Raw genomic sequence first — 18115 nt, forward strand, 5'->3', positions numbered from 1 at the left:
GACAAATTCTTATTTACAATGATGGCCTAGGAACAGTGGGTTCCTAGGGGGCAGAACGACAGATTTTTACCTTGTCAGGTCGGGGATTCGATCTAGCAACCTTTCGGTTACTGGCCCAAAGCTCTAACCACTAGGCTACCTGCCGCTCCAAAGCTGTCCCTAAATCACTGATGATCTGGAACCAGGCCAGTCACCAATTACATTCCCCCTCTTTTCAACAGCTTTTGCTGTTATATATGTTTCACTGACGGATCAAAAAGTAGTTTGTGTACTTACTGTCAGAGAAACCTTTATTATAGGAATCTTTATTGTCAGTGATGGCTGTTATTTAGAGGCTTGGCCTCAACACTCACATAGCTTTACCAGTGGCTTTGTTTGCCTGTTACATGACCGCTTAGGTGCTATTATAATACACACAATGAATTGAATTGGAAGGGTGAGAAGGCCAGGTTAAACATTAGTGAGGCCACAGCCCTTCAGTTGGTACAGATCAGTATCAGCTGGTGGACCACCCACTAACCTGTTATGTTTCGTCCTAGGATGCGTCTCAATAGTCTATAAAGGCTTCCTTTCCTCGCATCCTCTTGCTCATCTGCTCTGATCTAAGGATGCATGATAAGTGAAAGCATATAGTGGATGCCTACTAGGAATTTGCTTTCAAATCAGTGAATTACAATTTTACAGCACAGGAACAGAAAATGTATTATTTTTCCATACTTTGGGTTTGATTGAATTTCTTTCAGTAACAATTTACTTAAAGCATCCAGGTATAATTCTTTATAACTATTATAAGTATGTTTAACCCTTTATTATCTAACAAGGCTTGTAATGTGTTTGTGTGTGACCTGTATTCGATGGCCTATAGCTGCACTTGCCATCTGGTCTAACAGGTATTGTCAACATAAGTACTTTGAGAGGTGTACATTAAGGTAGTCCAATTCTGATATTTTTTCCCTCTAGTTGGTCTTTTGATCAATCCCATCAGATCTTTTCACATCCGATATTTTTCAGAACTGATCTGACTTTATACCAGTCTAGTCAGGCTCATATTTGGGCATCTGTCGGTGTTGAGTGAGAAATCAGTCACGGTGGGGTGGATTCATATTGTTTCTCATAACTTCAACTTGTTGTTGATGGTTTCATTGGTTGTCACAAAAACAACATCCTAGTTCCATTGGTCTTTGGACTACTACACCCATGTATTGCACACACAGTGTCTAGGCTACTTTACATAAAGACCTTTTATAAGACAGGCTATAATTCAAAGCAGCTCCAAGTAAATAGCCTACATGCAGTAGACCGTAGGGCAGTAACTCAATGGAATGAATATGATTTTGAAGGTGCAACTACTGATGTGTCATCTCAATGACCGTTTGATTTTCCAGTAAAGTTATGACACCATTGCAAATGTAATATATTTAAAAAGCAACAAGGATTCCACATTATTCAAATGCCTTTTCCATGTGACATCTCATGAACTAAAAATTAATACACTATATATACAAAAGTATGTGGACACCCCTTAAATTAGTGGATTTGGTTATTTCAGCCACACCCGATGCTGACAGGTGTATAAAATCAAGCACGCAGCCATGCCATCTCCATAGACAAACATTGGCAGTAGAATGGCCTTACTGAAGATCTCAGTGACTTTCAACGTGGCACCGTCATAGGATGCCACTTTTTCAACAAATCAGTTCATCAAATTTCTTCCCTGGTTAACTGTAAGTGCTGTAATAGTGAAGTGAAAGTGAAAACGGCTCAGCTGCGAAGTGGTAGGCCACACAAACTCACAGAACGGGACCGCAGAGTGCTGAAGTGCGTAGCGTGTAAAAATCGTCTGTCCTCGGTTGCAACACTCACTACTGAGTTCCAAACTGCCTCTGGAAGCAACATCAGGAAGCTTCATGAAATGGGTTTCCTTGGCCGAGCAGCTGTTTTTCATGGTTCGGGCTAAGCCCTTTAGTTCCAGTGAAGGGAAATCTTAACGCTACAGCATACAATGACATTCTAAACAATGCTGTGCTTCCAACTTTGTGGCAACAATTTGGGGAAGGCTCTTTCCTGTTTCAGCATGACAATGCCCACGTGCACAAAGCGAGGTCCATACAGAAATGGTTTGTCGAGATCGGTGTGGAAAAACTTGACTGGCCTGTATATAGCCCTGACCTCAACCCCATCGAACACCTTTGGGATGTACCCAGGCCTAATTGCACAACATCAGTGCTCCACCTCACTATTGCTTTTGTGGCTGAATGGAAGCAAGTCCCTGCAGCAATGTTCCAACATCTAGTGGAAAGCCTTCCCAGAAGAGTGGAGGCTGTTATAGCAGCAAAGGGGGACAAACTCCATATTAATGCCCATGATTTCAGAATGAAATGGTCGACGAGCAGGCGTCCACATGCCTTTATGTAGTGTAAGTTCCAACCACAGCCTTTTTATATTCACTTTCCCAAGGAATAACCCAATGGCCCTAGGAATGTTACCAGGAACAAGCTTCATGTTTTTTGTTTGTTTATTTTTTAGGCTATAGTCCATCAGTAATAATCCAAATTAGTTATTTTTTGATTCTTTGGTTAGTAACTTTGTACGATTAGTCGGTTTAGTTGTCCTCCTCGCCCATGCGCTGTCATTGGTGGGAGGAGCGCTGCTCGCACCAGTTGTAGTTCATGGTGATTATACATAGGCTATACCTGCAACTCCAAAGAAATGGTAAATGCTTTTGTACATATTATAAGAAGTCATTTTACGCTTTAAGTAGGCCTGTGTGTATTTTACTTTAAATATATGCGTGTGAATTGTACTCAGTTCCTGAAATCCCTCATGGTTATTCAGTAATATCTCTGTGTATTCCTGTTTCTCAGTATTTCCTCCATGCATTTGCCAGTTTTGTAGCCAACTTGAATACATACTATCGTGTACAGACCAAAGTCAAATAAGATGTTGCCTACCCTTTGTATCTAGGGTTTTGTTATTATAGACAAACTTTGGCATAGTATTAGTTTACTAGGCAACATGTGGTAATAACAGTCACATATGGTAACAACGCAATACCAAGCATGTATACAGGTGGTACATTTCCAGTGAATATCCCCTCTCTTGATCTATGTTGTCCGCCAAGATGAAATCTTGTCAGTTTGTTTAGTCACACGCAATATCTCACAGCACTGAAGAAGATACTATTTGACGAAACTTGGGTGAACTACGCGTCTTGCTAGAGATCCGGCATTTACAAAATGACACTGGCGGCCCAAGGCGGGAGCTATAGAAATTGGCATGAATTAAAGAATGAATGAATGAATGTGAGGTTCATTCTGTAACTTTATGACAGTGGTTGTGAATCATAAAGATACAGAATTATTCATTCATTCATGTGACGTGGCCCCATTCAACAAATATGTCTTCAGTAATAAAGAGCATGGAGGAAGGCAAGTAGCTTTGCAAAAGGTACAATAGGCCTACATCAGTGAAGCACAGGAGGTAAGGCACAATATGATGTTTACTGTGAAATGTACACATCTTCAGGGCTTGGCGTGGGCACTGATTCACTGGGGTTTATGTTTCTTGTCTTTCAGGTTATCTCACACACACCCTTGCATGCATTGACGCCTACACCAGCCGGGCGTGGAGTCCCTGTGTCTCTGACAGTTAGCTTTTTTCCCAGCATCGGACAGCAATAATACTAGGTGTGTGTGATTGTGTGTGTTCAGTGACCGCGTCCGCCTGCGACACTCACTCGAAGTGTGTCGCCTCACACACACACCGGCACTCACCATGGCAGCGGAATGTGTTCCGGAGGGGCCCGACCTTAAGGAGATGAGTGAGGAAGATGTATGGGAGCTGATCAACGACAACCGTCATCGTATCTCCCTGGGTGTGAAACCATGTATGTTGATCCCATACCTGCGCCAGGCCAGGGTCCTCACAGAGATGGATGAAGACGAGATCCTCTCCTGCCTCAAGCTCAACAACAGCTCCATGAGGACCAGTAAGACTTCTATTCTATTCGTTTCTATGATTTTCTATTGTATTAGTTTAGATTTTCTTCTGTTGTACGCTCTTTGTATTTTTTTCTAGTCTGTTTAATTCTATTCCATTCTATCAATGTTGATTTTTTTTTCACTTGGTTTTGTTTATACATTTCTTTGGAGGAGTAAGTAGAGGCCTTGTCCCAGCCAGAACGGCCCATATGGGCAGGAGCCTATGTCCTGTTTCTGTAGCATGAGGGCAGCCTGATGGACAATACACCCCCTGGACAGGACACTAGTGGCACAGGGCCTTACCAGCAATCCATCTCCTTAATTCTGAGTCCCAAGCAGAGAGGCATCAGGTCCCATTTGTAGAGTCTTTGGTATGAATAGACCAGGAACCGACCATCCAACCTTGCAATCTCAGGGTGGACACTTTAACCACAAGGCCACTGTATAGGGTGTCCGCCTACTCTGCCCAGCTTTGGTGAGGAAATTTTACTTCCTTATGTTATAAAATACATTTTACCAAGACAAATATGATTATATATGTTCTGAATCGTTCTTTCTCTAACATGTCATTAGCATTACTTTTTTTTAAAGTTGGATTTCGTAACCTAATAGATCCGTTAATAAGCACCGAGCTCTGTTGACATGGCAGTGCAGGTTTGTAACAACTTTTGAGGATTTTACATTTTGCGGTCGTCATCTTCAAAGTTGTTTCCGCGGGTCAGGAAAAAGTCAAATTAGCATTACACAAGCTGAATTAAATGTAAAGGATTTGAAAATACAAATCTTTGTATACGCTCAGTGTTCCGTTGACATTTCACAGGGATACGCATGTTTTTTTTTATCTTTGAAAAAGGACAGTAATTTCGAATGAATATGAAAAGCGTATACAGAAATATGAAAATACTATAGTACATGTCATGTCTCAAAATCGATATCCATCTTATCTATTGTTTTATTTGCTGCAGATTTAAGGAGAAAGGTGACGAGTGAACCTGTCAGGTAGCCAGTACCCTTAATTCTTGCACAGAATCCAGTTTAGCTGACATGATGCGAAAAAAAATATATAATTCTCCAGATTTTTGACCACTTTTTTTTCTGGCCTTCATTGATTTAGTCATCCTAACTCTGGCCATCCTAAAAGGGAAGAACTCCAATAACTTTTAAACGGATTGTGTATATGTACCGTTCAGAGGGTGAATGGGCAAGACAAAAGATTTTAAGTGCCTTTGAAGGGGGTATGGTAGTAGTGAGTTGACACAAACAGGTGCACCGGTTGGTGTTAAGAACTGCACCCCGCTGGGTTTTTCAAGTTCAACAGTTTCCTGTGTGTATCAAGAATGGTCCACCACCCAAAGGACATCCAGACAACCTGACACAACTGTGGGAAACATTGAAGTCAACATGGGCTGGCATCCCTGTCGAACGCTCAACATGGGCCTGTCGAACGCTTTTGACACCTTCTAGAGTCCATGCCCTGACAAATTGAGGCAAAAGAGGGTGCAACTCAATATTAGGTGTTCCTAATGTTTTGTGCACTCAGTGTATATCTACGCACTTGAGCATGTCTTATAACTGGTGATGAAAATTTGTTCTACGATTCATAAATGTTTTTAACTCAACATGTCCATATTTTAATAGAGTCTGTCCCTATAAAACTACTACATTAATGAGGAAATACAACAGTACATTTTTATGAATAAGTCCATAAAACAGTCCATCTTCGTGTTTGATTTACGTTGTGCACGTCGTCCTATTTAACCCTTTGTCTTCTTTAGGTCACATGCTGGACCTGCTGCGTATCCAGGGGAGAAACGGCGCAATGGCCATGCTGGAGAGCCTGATGATCCACTACCCCACCATCTACACCCAGGTCACAGGCCGCAAGCCCAGCGCCGTGCCCTCTGGCTTCAGTGGTGAGTAGCACGCAACACATGACCTGTGCCCAGCGTCGTGCCCTCTGGCTCATTTAGGCCATGTGTTAAGGAGAGGGGCGGGTTACCTTGTGTGAAGGATGATGGCTCTTTTTTAATTTGTCCTGGTTGCTTGAAAACCAGTACAATGTGTTCATTCTATTCATCAGTAAACCGTATTCTAAATATAAAGTATTCATATAATCCCCATTGGAGTAAATCATTTGGTAAAAATATTTGGTGGGAAATTATACATAGTCCAATCAGTAGTCCTGGGTTAGCAGAAGGCTGTAGTGTGTCCATCCTAATCTGATTTCCTCCCAGGCCTGATTAAGTACTCGGACTTGACGGAGTACCTGGTCAAAGCCTTGACAGGGATGCAGAAGGAGCTGAAGGAGGCTCGGCAGGAGGCCAGTCGGCTGGGGTCACGTTGCACCTCCCTGGAGGCGCAGCTAGGTCAGACTCTGGAGCGGCAGGAGGAGTCTCGCCGTCTTAAGGCCGACCATGGCCGCATGAGGAAGCACTTGGCTGCCGCGCACCAAGACATCTTGGAGCTGAAGGACGAGAAGTGTAGCCTGTATGCACGGTACACGGCCGTCATCGAGGAGAGGTCGGCCGCCAACATCCACTGTAGCGACCTCAACCTGCAGGTCAGGGTTAAAGGGTTAGCTGTGTGATATTCCGGAGTGGTGATGACTGCACTGCGTTACATGAAGTGATAAGTTACGGTATTTACAGGGTTGACCAAAAGTATGGTACATTTACATTTACGTCATTTAGCAGACGCTCTTATCCAGAGCAACTTACAAATTGGTGCATTCACCATATGATATCCAGTGGAACAACCACTTTACAATAGTACATCTATATCTTTTTTGGGGGGAGGGTGGGGGGGTAGAAGGATTACTTAATCCTATCCCAGGTATTCCTTAAAGAGGTGGGGTTTCAGGTGTCTCCGGAAGGTGGTGATTGACTTCGCTGTCCTGGCGTCGTGAGGGAGCTTGTTCCACCATTGGGGTGCCAGAGCAGCAAACAGTTTTGACTGGGCTGAGCAGGAACTGTGCTTCCGCAGAGGTAGGGAGGCGAGCAGGCCAGAGGTGGATGAACGCAGTGCCCTTCTTTGGGTGTAGGGACTGATCAGAGCCTGAAGGTACGGAGGTGCCGTTCCCCTCACAGCTCTGTAGGCAAGCACCATGGTCTTGTAGCAGATGCGAGCTTCAACTGGAAGCCAGTGGAGTGTGCGGAGGAGTGGGGTGACGTGAGAGAACTTGGGAAGGTTGAACACCAGACGGGCTGCGGCGTTCTGGATGAGTTGTAGGGGTTTAATGGCACAGGCAGGGAGCCCTGCCAACAGCGAGTTGCTGTAATCCAGACGGGAGATGACAAGTGCCTGGATTAGGACCTGCGCCACTTCCTGTGTGAGGCAGGTTCGTACTCTGCGAATGTTGTAGAGCATGTACCTACAGGATCGGGTCACCGCCTTGATGTTAGCGGAGAACGACAGGGTGTTGTCCAGGGTCATGCCAAGGCTCTTAGCACTCTGGGAGGAGGACACAATGGAGTTGTCAACCGTGATGGCGAGATCATGGAACGGGCAGTCCTTCCCCAGGAGGAAGAGCAGCTTCGTCTTGCCGAGGTTCAGCTTGAGGTGGTGATCCGTCATCCACACTGATATGTCTGCCAGACATGCAGAGATGCGATTCGCCACCTGGTTATCAGAAGGGGGAAAGGAGAAGATGAATTGTGTGTCGTCTGCGTAGCAATGATAGGAGAGACCATGTGAGGATATGACAGAGCCAAGTGACTTGGTGTATAGCGAGAATAGGAGAGGGCCTAGAACTGAGCCCTGGGGGACACCAGTGGTGAGAGCACGTGGTGCGGAGACGGATTCTCGCCATGCCACCTGGTAGGAGCGACCTGTCAGGTAGGACGCAATCCAAGAGTGAGCCGCGCCGGAGATACCCAACTCGGAGAGGGTGGAGAGGAGGATCTGATGGTTCACAGTATCAAAGGCAGCAGATAGGTCTAGAAGGATGAGAGCAGAGGAGAGAGAGTTAGCTTTAGCAGTGCGGAGTGCCTCCGTGACACAGAGAAGAGCAGTCTCAGTTGAATGACCAGTCTTGAAACCTGACTGATTTGGATCAAGAAGGTCATTCTGAGAGAGATAGCAAGAGAGCTGGCCAAGGATGGCACACTCAAGAGTTTTGGAGAGAAAAGAAAGAAGGGATACTGGTCTGTAGTTGTTGACATCGGAGGGATCGAGTGCAGGTTTTTTGAGAAGGGGTGCAACTCTCGCTCTCTTGAAGACGGATGGGACGTAGCCAGCGGTCAAAGATGAGTTGGTGAGGTAAGGGAGAATTGGTCAAGTTGATTGAACTAATAACAGCATTATTTTGGTGTAGAAACGTGTTAAAGCTCCTTCGGCATCCCTGTCCACATTGTACATTTTGTTGTATATGTCTGTTACTCAAAAGGAATTCAATTCAAAAAGCTGGAATCCTTAATGGTGAATTTGCCATGTCTGTTTGCGATATTACAACAACAAAGAAGTTACTGCAAACAACAAACAGTTTTTTTCCCCCCTCGGACATCATTGCATATGTACCACACTTTTAAAAACATTTTTACATGATGCTCCCCAGCTCTGTTTCGTCAACAAAACAATAACAACAGCCATGGGGCGGACAGTGGCGCTGTTTCCCCTACTGCGGATTCCATCTTTAAGAGATACATTTCATTTACTGTAAGAAACAACAAGGGACAACAGAAAACATGTTGAAGCAACTGTGGTCACTGTATTTGTGACAGTAGTCTTCTGTTTTTCTATGATGGGCAGGTATATCAGCTTCAGTTTGAGCTGAGCAAAGCCCAGACAGAGAGGGACTTTGAGAGGCAGCGCTCGCTCAAGTGCCCCACCCCCAGTGAGACGCAGAAACTGCAGGACGAGATTAGCGCTCTGCGCAGGCAGCTACTGGTACCCGAGAAATTCACCCCGGTGAGTGAGGAGGACACAAGCTCAGACTTCCACAAACAAACTAGAATTTCTCAGACACACTGGGGTTCTGACTATTGTCACTTCCTCTTGTCTTTCTGTTTCTCTCACTATCCCACTACCCTTTATTTTTCTCAAATGTTCTATCCCCCGTTCTCTGTATCCCGACACTCCCCTCTCTCTCTCCAGGCACGCGAGGATATCCTTGCCCAAGACCTGGTTGAGGTGAGGGATAGCCATATGGAGCTTGCTGAGCAGCTCAGGTGCTACAGAGAGGAGAATGAGCAGCTGATCCGCGAGAAGCAGGAGGTGTGTGTGTGTCTAGGAGATTGTGAACAACCCTTTTGAGTTGGCCATTTTATTCAACAGCAAATAATCTGCTGAAAGGCAATATGCTTTGTGTTACACGGTACATTTTAGAGTGGCCAAACTCTAAACCACTGCGTGGGTGTGTTTGCTCTTAGATGGTGGAACATAAGGAGTGTCTGGCGCTGCAGGTTCAGAAGCTGACTCTGGACTGTGAGATGTACCAGCAGAATGGTACTGTCAAACAGAGCCAACTGAGGGAGCTACAGACAGAGAGAGACCACGTAAGGAGCGATTACCTTATGGCATCATTGCTCATCCTAAAATCAATTATTGGAATGCCATACCTGTCTGTGTGTCCGCCAGCCTGTCAGTCTGTCTGCCTATATCCACCTGTTTGCATACTGACCTGCCTGCATGTCTGTCTTTGCTTGTCACTCCACATACACCGAGCGTACAAAACATTAGGAACACCTGCTCTTTCCATGACATACACTGAGCAAGTGAATCCAGGTAAAAGCTTTGATCCCTTACTGAGGTCACTTGTTAAATCCACATTAACCAGTGTAGATGAAGGGGAGGAGACAGGTTAAAGAAGGTTTTTGACGTCTTGAGACAACAGAGACATGCGTATGTGTGCCATTCAGAGGGTGAATGGGAAGACAAAAGGTTTCAGTGCCTTTGAACAGAGTTCGGTAGTAGGTGCCAGGCGCGCCGGTTTGTGTCAAGAACTGCAACGCTGCTGGGGGGTTGCAACTCAATATCAGGAAGGTGTCCTTCATGTTTTGAACACACATTGTATGTATGTCTGTCTTATTGCCTCCCTATCTGTCTGTCTGTCTATCCCTCCAGGCATGCCAGTCCAGGGACGAGGCCCAGGCCCAGATAGCCAGGAGCCTGGCTGAGAAGAACACGCTGCGCAGCGCACACACTGTATACATACACACACACAAATGCACATTGTATACACACCCACGGACACTCCATACACGCATTAACATACAGAGCAGATTCTAAATGAGATACTAACGACTAACGTGTGTCTGTCTGTCTGTCTGTCTCCAGGAATGGAAGTTTAGCTGGGAGAGCCAGGGCTCCAGCAGTGACAGCCTCCCCTCCAGCCCCTCCCCTCGTCCCCGCCTCCGTCGCATGCATGCAATTTGCCCCGATTCCATGAGGGGATGCAGTATAGAGGTGTGTGTGCCATGCAGGATTTGTATCAGTCATGTCAGCTGTTTATATCATCTGATTTGTCTTTAATGATTTGCATCATAGACTTGACTTCTGGTAATTATGTTTGTCTGTGTGTAGAGTGGCGATGTCACTCCAGGTAGTGTCCGGTCCCAAAATGTGGAGCCTCCATGCCCAGAGACACTGCGGAAACGAGAAAAGTCCCTATGGTACGATCGAGACAGGTAAGGTGTGTGTGTTTTATACTCTGTGTATGTTTAAGACACAGTCTGACTCCTCATTCAGAACCAGTTGGACACTTACACAGTAGTACAGTTGGCATGCTTCCTTCTATATTCTGAGTGATGTGACGTCGCTGTCCAAAGTCCGCTTTTTTACCAGGAAGGTGTGTTTATTCTGTGTTGCCGGGAAGAGCTTCATTTCAAGGCTTTTTTCCCCCAGCGTCCATAGCCCTTCTTTCTGTTCTAGTAACATGAGATCATTTCATTATAAAGGTAGATTTGATCTTCCTATAAACTATGTGGGGTCTCTCTGTCTGTGTCCCAAATGGCATTCTATTCCCTATATAGTACAGTAGTTCTGACCAGAGTCGCGTGGGTCCTGGTCAAAAGTAGTGCACTATATATAGGGATTAGGGTGCCATTGGAAACGCACTCTTTGTGGTCATATTTGATTGAGGATTCAGGTGTTATTTTTGGAACTAATTATAGGCTGTTTTCACAGATGAACGGCTGCCCATGTTCATGTTTGTTGCCATAGTTTTGTGTTTACAGTGAAGACAGTGTTCAAGGCCATGATGGCAATTCTGGATTTCTGCAGTACAACTCACCCAACCAGTTTATATGTCGCAGCATACATGATACCTAGAGAGGGAGGGAAGGAGAGGTTAGAGAGAGAGAGAGAGAACATAAGGACGAAATAAGAACACAGCATTTTTGTAAACAAGTGTTATTCCCTCTTCTTGTCCCTAGCTCGGAGACGGCTGAATGTGACAATGACTTTGTGTTCATCCCCAGTGGTACGTAACTGAATGAACTCCAACCTTTAACAACCTCTCACCTTACTGGGACTTAAACAGCTTCTGTGTGTGCGTGTGTACTTTCAAGTGTGTTTATTTGTGTGCTTAAATACATGCATATAAGCGTGTGCTTGCGTGTTTGTCTTTGAGGGGAACACCCAGATGAGTCTTAATGAAAACAAATGGAAATGTTTTGGTTGGCCATTTACCGAACAGAGACGAAATTAGCCTTGGGTGAAGTTTGGATCCTGGCCTGGTAGGCTAGGTAACACATTAACAGTCGGGCGTTCTCTCTGTGTACACATTCTTGAACAGTCTCTTTTGTTTTATTCGATTTACAGGCAATGAGGTTGAGCAATCTGTTATGTCGCCCACACCTTCCTGCCAAAGCAACAACAGTGATGGGTGAGTAACTTGAATTTACCTTGATGTACTGAAATCTATGGGATGTGCTCACATTCCCTACCTTGAATTGTTGCTGATAAGTGGAGGGAAGGCTGAAGCAAGCGTAGGTACAGAGGAAGAAAGCCATTTAGCCTGCATATTGCAAGGAGATGGTATTATGATGATGACACATGAAAATGATTTGCTCCTATAGGGCGCCATTACCAAACTCAAAGCACCTTACGTACATCGTATGCATTTAACAATAATCTTGGTTAACCCGAAACTAAAATCACACGCATTTTGGTCAGATGCTCGATTGTTTATAAACTTTCCGTAGTCTGTCCAGGATAGATTAATGTGACAATGAAATACTCTCATCTCCTCTCCATCTCAACCCCAGTCTCTCCAGGGCATCAGCCCCCCCGTTCCTGCTGCGCTCCCGGCCCCGGGCCATGCGCATCACGGGCCGAGTCCTGACCATCTCCTTCCAGGGGGAGGAGCTGCTGAGCCAGCTGCAGGTGGTGGGGGGTAACAAGACGGGCGTGTTTATCCACCAGGTCACTGAGGGCTCCGCCGCCAACACAGTGGGCATTAGTTCGGGGGCGCAAATACTGGAGGTGTGTTTGTGTCTGTGTCTCCACAACTCCAGTCTCCTATCTAGCACGCACCTGACAGATCGATTCATGGCAGCCATTTTGTGTCATAACTCCTCGCTCTTCTTTATAGTTTCTGTGAAGGCACTATAATTCTAATGGGTGTTTGTGCTACTGGGTTCCAGGTGAAGTATGAGCAGGCTCAGCAGGCTCTAAGAATGGTTCTGGAGGACTCCACCCTGGAAGAAGCCATTTGGGCTCTGGGGCAGGTCCGAGGCTTCTGCCACCTCTCCCTGAGGCCCAACCAAGATGGTGAGACCCTGTTAAAATGATATGAATATGTTATCACTACGTTTAAATACAGTCTGGTTAAAATAATTAATACGTCATCACATTCAAATACTTGTGAGACGCATCCTTTCTTTCTCCCTTGCTTGACGTTATCCTTCTGATGTGACAGAATTGTATAAGCAAGGAGGTTCTTCAAAATGTTACCGTGACTTTAATGGAGTGTCAAATCGCCCAGATCAGGCACTAGAGAGAGAAAAATGTGTTCTTAGCTGATTAGAAAAAATGTTGTTTGACTAGTGTGTGTCTGTGGATCTCGTCACAAAAGTGCCTCATTCTCATGATTTAGGTTGAAAGTCGAGGGTTATCCGTTTCCTGTTTCATAGGTATTTAGGTTGACTGTTTGTTTTGAGGTAACATAGCAACATAGGGGTGAAAAACAGAGTGACATGCTGGGGACACTTAACCCATGACAACTTCAAAGTAGTCCATTTCAGCACCTGGCTAATATTCTTAACAACAACAAAGCTATTGGCATGCACAAGTACCGTTCTCTATGTAATGTGTATCACTAAGAATAATCACATGAAACAGGTGAAGTTATGCTTCCACTTGATATTTCATAAATATGCTATTTTAATGTTTCTGTATTCATGTTGGTTGGTCGTGTGTGTGTGTGTGTATATATCACACCTGTTACATTGGTGCCGTGACCCAGATCTGTCACAGTCATAATCCTCTATGGTTCCTCCCCTTTTCTCTCTCAGCCTATAAGAATCTCCTGCTGCAGAATGGCGAGGCCATGTCAGGTGACTCCTTCTACGTGCGTGTCAACATGTCGTTACCCGGGGGCTCGCAGGACGCTCTGACCGTTTCCTGTAACGACATCCTCCACATCACATGCACCCGACCAGCGGGCACTGACTGCTCCTGGAGGGCCAGCCACGTCCACCCTTGCCAACTGCTGGACCTCAAGACTGGCAACTTGCCCAACTACTACAGGTAGTAGGCCCAGTACCCACCATGGGGGCTTGGATTGTTGAAATGGATTCTTTCTAGCCTAGCCTGGTTCCAGATCTGTTTGTGCGATCTTACCAACTCCTATGACCACTATAGCACAGACAGATCTGGGACTAGGCTATATCTATCCCCCTTGGAGAACTAACACCTACTACATCTAATCTATGTTTGATACAATGATGTACTGATAAGAATTACTGTAGGATTTGAATTGGCCAATACATAAATGACATGCAGTATAAATGATATTAGTGAAGATGTGTTCATTGTCATTGCAGGGCCCAACGCCTGCTGATCAGAGCCATCGAGGACATGAGCCTCCAACCCATGGCACTTAGAAAGGTAACATCATCCACTAGTTTCATAGTTTGCAGAACTACTCGGACCAAAATCCAACTCGCTTTAGGGTTCTGAGTTACAGCCAAGTGACACTCCTTTCCCGCGAATGTGTTCCAAAAATGTTTGTTTTTGACGTTTCTAGAATGTGTTAACTGAATATTCACGAAGAAAAGGTTGTAGTCATGTGAATATCCCTCTGAACCGCTGTCACACGTTGGGGTTAACACATGGTTTGCTGGGTCCTCAGGCCCGGGACAAGCAGAAGACTGTGAGGATCGTCAGTACGGGGAGACAGGGGAGGAATCCTCTGTGGGTCTGTGTAGAAGACGTCAACGACAAGAGCACTGGGCCAGGTATATATCAGATACGGTCAAAGCTGGATAGGAAGTCATTTTTGTACACAAGAATATACAAAACATAACAGAACCAGAACCATAGAGGCCATATCATAAGACTATCCTCCATGTTGGAGCCAAACACTCCATCGAATTGTCAACATGGCACCCATTGAAGTTCTGCATCAAACCAAGTTTGCTAAACTGTGCATAAACATTGCTAAAGCAGGTTGGATTAACTCATACCTATTAGGGCTGGGACGATACGGGTATCGTGGCAATTATTGTGTTTTCATTTTTTCCAAGGAAAAATATTGCGTTTACTGGTATCGTCACAGCTCTTATACCTGTAATAATGTCGCCTTAGTTATCGTCATGAACCCGGTGTGTCCTAATATTGTCCTCTGCTCTAGGGGATGCCTCTGCGCCCAGAGGCTGTTTGACCCTCATGCCCTACACCCTGGTCACGCCCCACTACCCACCCGTCTGTCGTCCGGTCCTCCTGCTACCCACAATCCTCGGCCGTGTCCTGGATCAGAAGCTGGCCAAGTGGCAGGGCTTTCAGTTGTGTGAGCCAGGTTAGGGAGGAGTCTTTCTTTTTTTCTTTTTCTGATGTTTTTTTCTCTCTCCTCTCTTTTTTTTTTCTTTCATCCATCACTTGCCCGATGCCCAGAGCGGAATTCCAATGAGATGATCTAATATTTGCACAGTAGCGGAAGGTGACGTTAATGAAGATGCAAATCTTTGTTTTCCTCTGTACCTGCTGTCTCACCTTATCCTATACCCATCTCTCCCCCTCTCTCCCTCCCTCCCCCTATCCCCAGAGTTATTGAGTTCCAGTGAGCACGCTGCCAGGCTGCAGAGGTCTGAGGTCCTGGAGGAGAGTGAACAGGGGGGTCAGCGGTGTTACACCTTGCAGAGTGTTGAGAGGGTCATGAAGCAGGTGGGATAGTCGAAATGACGACACCGTATTTGACATACTGATATTAGAAGAAAAAGAATGGTTTATGACTTACTGGAACCGTTTTCCACAAACGTCACAAAAAGAACCAATAATGCCTCCCTTATTTTCAGTGGCCCTGTTATTGATGTACCCTGTATTCCAGAAGAATCTGTGCAGCTTCAGTATTGACCGTACCGAAACTCCTCTCCTGTCTCTACTCTCAGGGTACCCACTGTGTGCTGCCTCTAGGCCTGGACTGTGTACGCCGCCTCCACAGGGCAGAGATCTTCCCCATCATCATCTTCATCGCCCAGTCCAAGTCCAGAGCAGCACGCAAACTCAAGTAGGCCATTGTGTGACTTTTGATATGAAATATGAATGGTAGCAATATTGTTCCATTCCCCCTCCTGCATGGTGTGTCTTTGTGTTTATTTCTCTTGTTCTCTCTCCCTCCATCTCGCCTTCTACCCTATTTGTCTTTATCTTCGCTCTCTCGCTCTCTCTCTCTATCGCTCTATTCATTCATCGCTCTTGTTTTTTCCCCCCCTGCCTCCTCCCCCTCTCGCCCAGGTCTAAGGTGCAGTGTCTGGGCTGGTCCGAGGAGCAGCTGCTGGAGTGTTCTCGCAGCGAGGAGTCCCTGCTGGACAAGCTGCCCTGCCTCTACCGCATCGTCAGCCCTGACTCATGGGACGACAAAACCACCCTGCTCACCACCCTGCATTCCATCATCTTGGAGGAGCAGAAGAAGATTGTGTGGGTGGAGCCTGATTTGTGGTGATTTTAAGGCATCAGAGGCATCAATGTGAAGTTTGTTGATGAGGTACTCGTGGCCAAATTGGATGTCTTTGAATTCCAAATTTGTAAAATAAATTATTTAGTTCCAATAGGCATTACATACCTGAGCATTATGGGACAAGGGAAATGGATTGTGTATGTGTACCTATGATAGCTACCTATACATATGAATTCTGTAATCAAGGTAGTATGAGGAGATGTACCTGCACTTTGGTTTAGCTTCATTAAGGTCTTGTTGTTTTTTTCCAACCTATATCTACTTGTTTTGTTTTTGGGAATAGTTTTTCAATTATCTTTATCACAAAGATATGATAGTGTTATATACTGTGTATTGTATTATATACAGGATTTCAACAAACCTGTTTAACCATAGTCGTTCCCAAGTCACACCTGAAATGTAATGTAGGAATTCCAGTCAGACTATGTTGACTAACTGTCAGACAGTTTTAAAGTTTCCATACAATGAGGAATTTAATTACCTATTCTGAAGTGTGCAACTCAAAATAGGGTGAAATGTTATGATAGTAGGCATTATATGGATTTATGTTGGAACATGTTTTTAAAGCAGTGGTATTCAAAGTCTGGGTTAAGGACCCCTATTGGGGTCACGGGGGAACTGCAGTGGGGCCGCCAAAATAAAATGTATAAGAAAATATACAAATGAAGAGTACAGATTATTTTATTCGACAATATACAAACGTTTTTGAGAAAGATAATTTGAAAAATGTAATTAAGTAAATGTATTTATTGATTTATTTTCATTTTGATAAGAGATTTAATAAATTGACGGTCATTTGATTTACAGATTTGAAGGACAAATGGGGTCCTCAGAAATGTTTTGAATACCACTTTTTTTAAAGGGTGACAAAGTAACTAGTATTACATGAGATGGTAACTCGTTGTATTTTACGATATATACGATGACTGTACACAGAGCTCAGGTATCATTGACCCTTAGTCACTCACTCTAGGAATAAGAACAAAGCTCAACTTCCTGTGCGGCGCTTAAGCCCTCCCTCTCTCTTCCACCTGCATCCTCTCTTTATGATCTTTCCCTGCCCTCCTAAATAACCACCAGGTACAGTATTAGGCACTGCCCCTGAGCCAGCTGTCTAAAACCTGCTGATTGTGTTATGTCAGTTGTGCCATCATTTCTGGTAAGAATGTTTATGATACTTGTCATCATAGATATTAACAGATGGTGGTGGATTAGAGTTATGGCAGTACTTTTTTTATTTTGTGTAATTAAACATTTTTAAGATGTGTTTGTCTTGCCATCCGATTGTTGCAAAATGTGTTTACAGGTGGATTACAATCTTTTGGACACTGAAAGGAAATAATACTATACAATATGTAATTATTTTGTAACTACAAGACATTTCATCATATTCCTTTGGTATTTGCACATTTATGTGAAAGCAAAGTCCTCAGGAAGAATATATGATTTGGTTTCTTCCAAATGTCATTAATTTTGTTAACACTTGCAATTAATTAGCATTTAAGCTTGAAGTGTGTTTGTGCATGTACATTTTAACGGTTGATGCTCCAATGTAACCAGCAGAGGGGGCAAGATTAAAAGGTGAACGAAGGCAACCCGCAACATTTTTGTTTCTCCAATTTGTCAAACATGCTGTATTTTGTAAATTATGTTATAGCCTATTACTTATCGAACGTTTAGGTAAAGCAACAAATATGCTTAACGTAGGAGCGTAGATAATTAGCGTCGTTAGGAATTGTTGACAACGTTACAACCCGTGCCTGAAAACACAGGTTTGTTAACAAGAAAATTACTGTACCGTTATTTTAAAACTAGGTCATAGCAATAGACACCAACAACATGGACGTTCATAGCAAGATTTGTATCGAAATACTTGAGTTTGGCTGAATAAAGTGTCTACAGTAGTATTTGCAATGCAAATACTTCCTAATAGTTTTTATTTGGGGTGTCTTTGATTTGCCAAAATATCTATAGAGCAATGATGAAACTGAATGGAACAAGTGATATTTTTACAGACCTT

General features: G+C 44.3%; 1 protein-coding gene across 3 annotated transcripts; it reads left to right on the top strand.

The window, feature by feature from the left end:
* Positions 1-2656: 2656 nt before the first annotated feature.
* LOC115208604 (caspase recruitment domain-containing protein 14) lies at positions 2657-17697 on the top strand. Of its 3 annotated transcripts, XM_029776792.1 has the most exons (21): positions 2661-2712; positions 3576-3988; positions 5756-5893; positions 6215-6540; positions 8727-8885; positions 9072-9191; positions 9347-9472; positions 10041-10121; positions 10254-10382; positions 10500-10588; positions 11351-11397; positions 11739-11802; positions 12185-12401; positions 12563-12689; positions 13433-13667; positions 13964-14027; positions 14272-14377; positions 14773-14937; positions 15184-15302; positions 15527-15645; positions 15873-17697. In XM_029776792.1, the coding sequence occupies exons 2-21, from the start codon at positions 3775-3777 to the stop codon at positions 16078-16080; spliced, it is 2853 nt and encodes a 950-aa protein (XP_029632652.1). In that variant the 5' UTR covers positions 2661-2712; positions 3576-3774; the 3' UTR covers positions 16081-17697. The 3 variants fall into 3 exon arrangements, with proteins under 3 accessions (XP_029632653.1, XP_029632652.1, XP_029632651.1); XM_029776791.1 differs by lacking the exon at positions 2661-2712 and having other exon boundaries at positions 3578-3988; positions 10500-10603; XM_029776793.1 differs by lacking the exons at positions 15527-15645; positions 15873-17697 and having other exon boundaries at positions 2657-2712; positions 10500-10603; positions 15184-15357.
* Positions 17698-18115: the final 418 nt, after the last annotated feature.

The sequence above is a fragment of the Salmo trutta genome, chromosome 14, assembly GCF_901001165.1.
Source record: "Salmo trutta chromosome 14, fSalTru1.1, whole genome shotgun sequence".
In the NCBI taxonomy this organism is placed as follows: Eukaryota; Metazoa; Chordata; class Actinopteri; order Salmoniformes; family Salmonidae; genus Salmo; species Salmo trutta.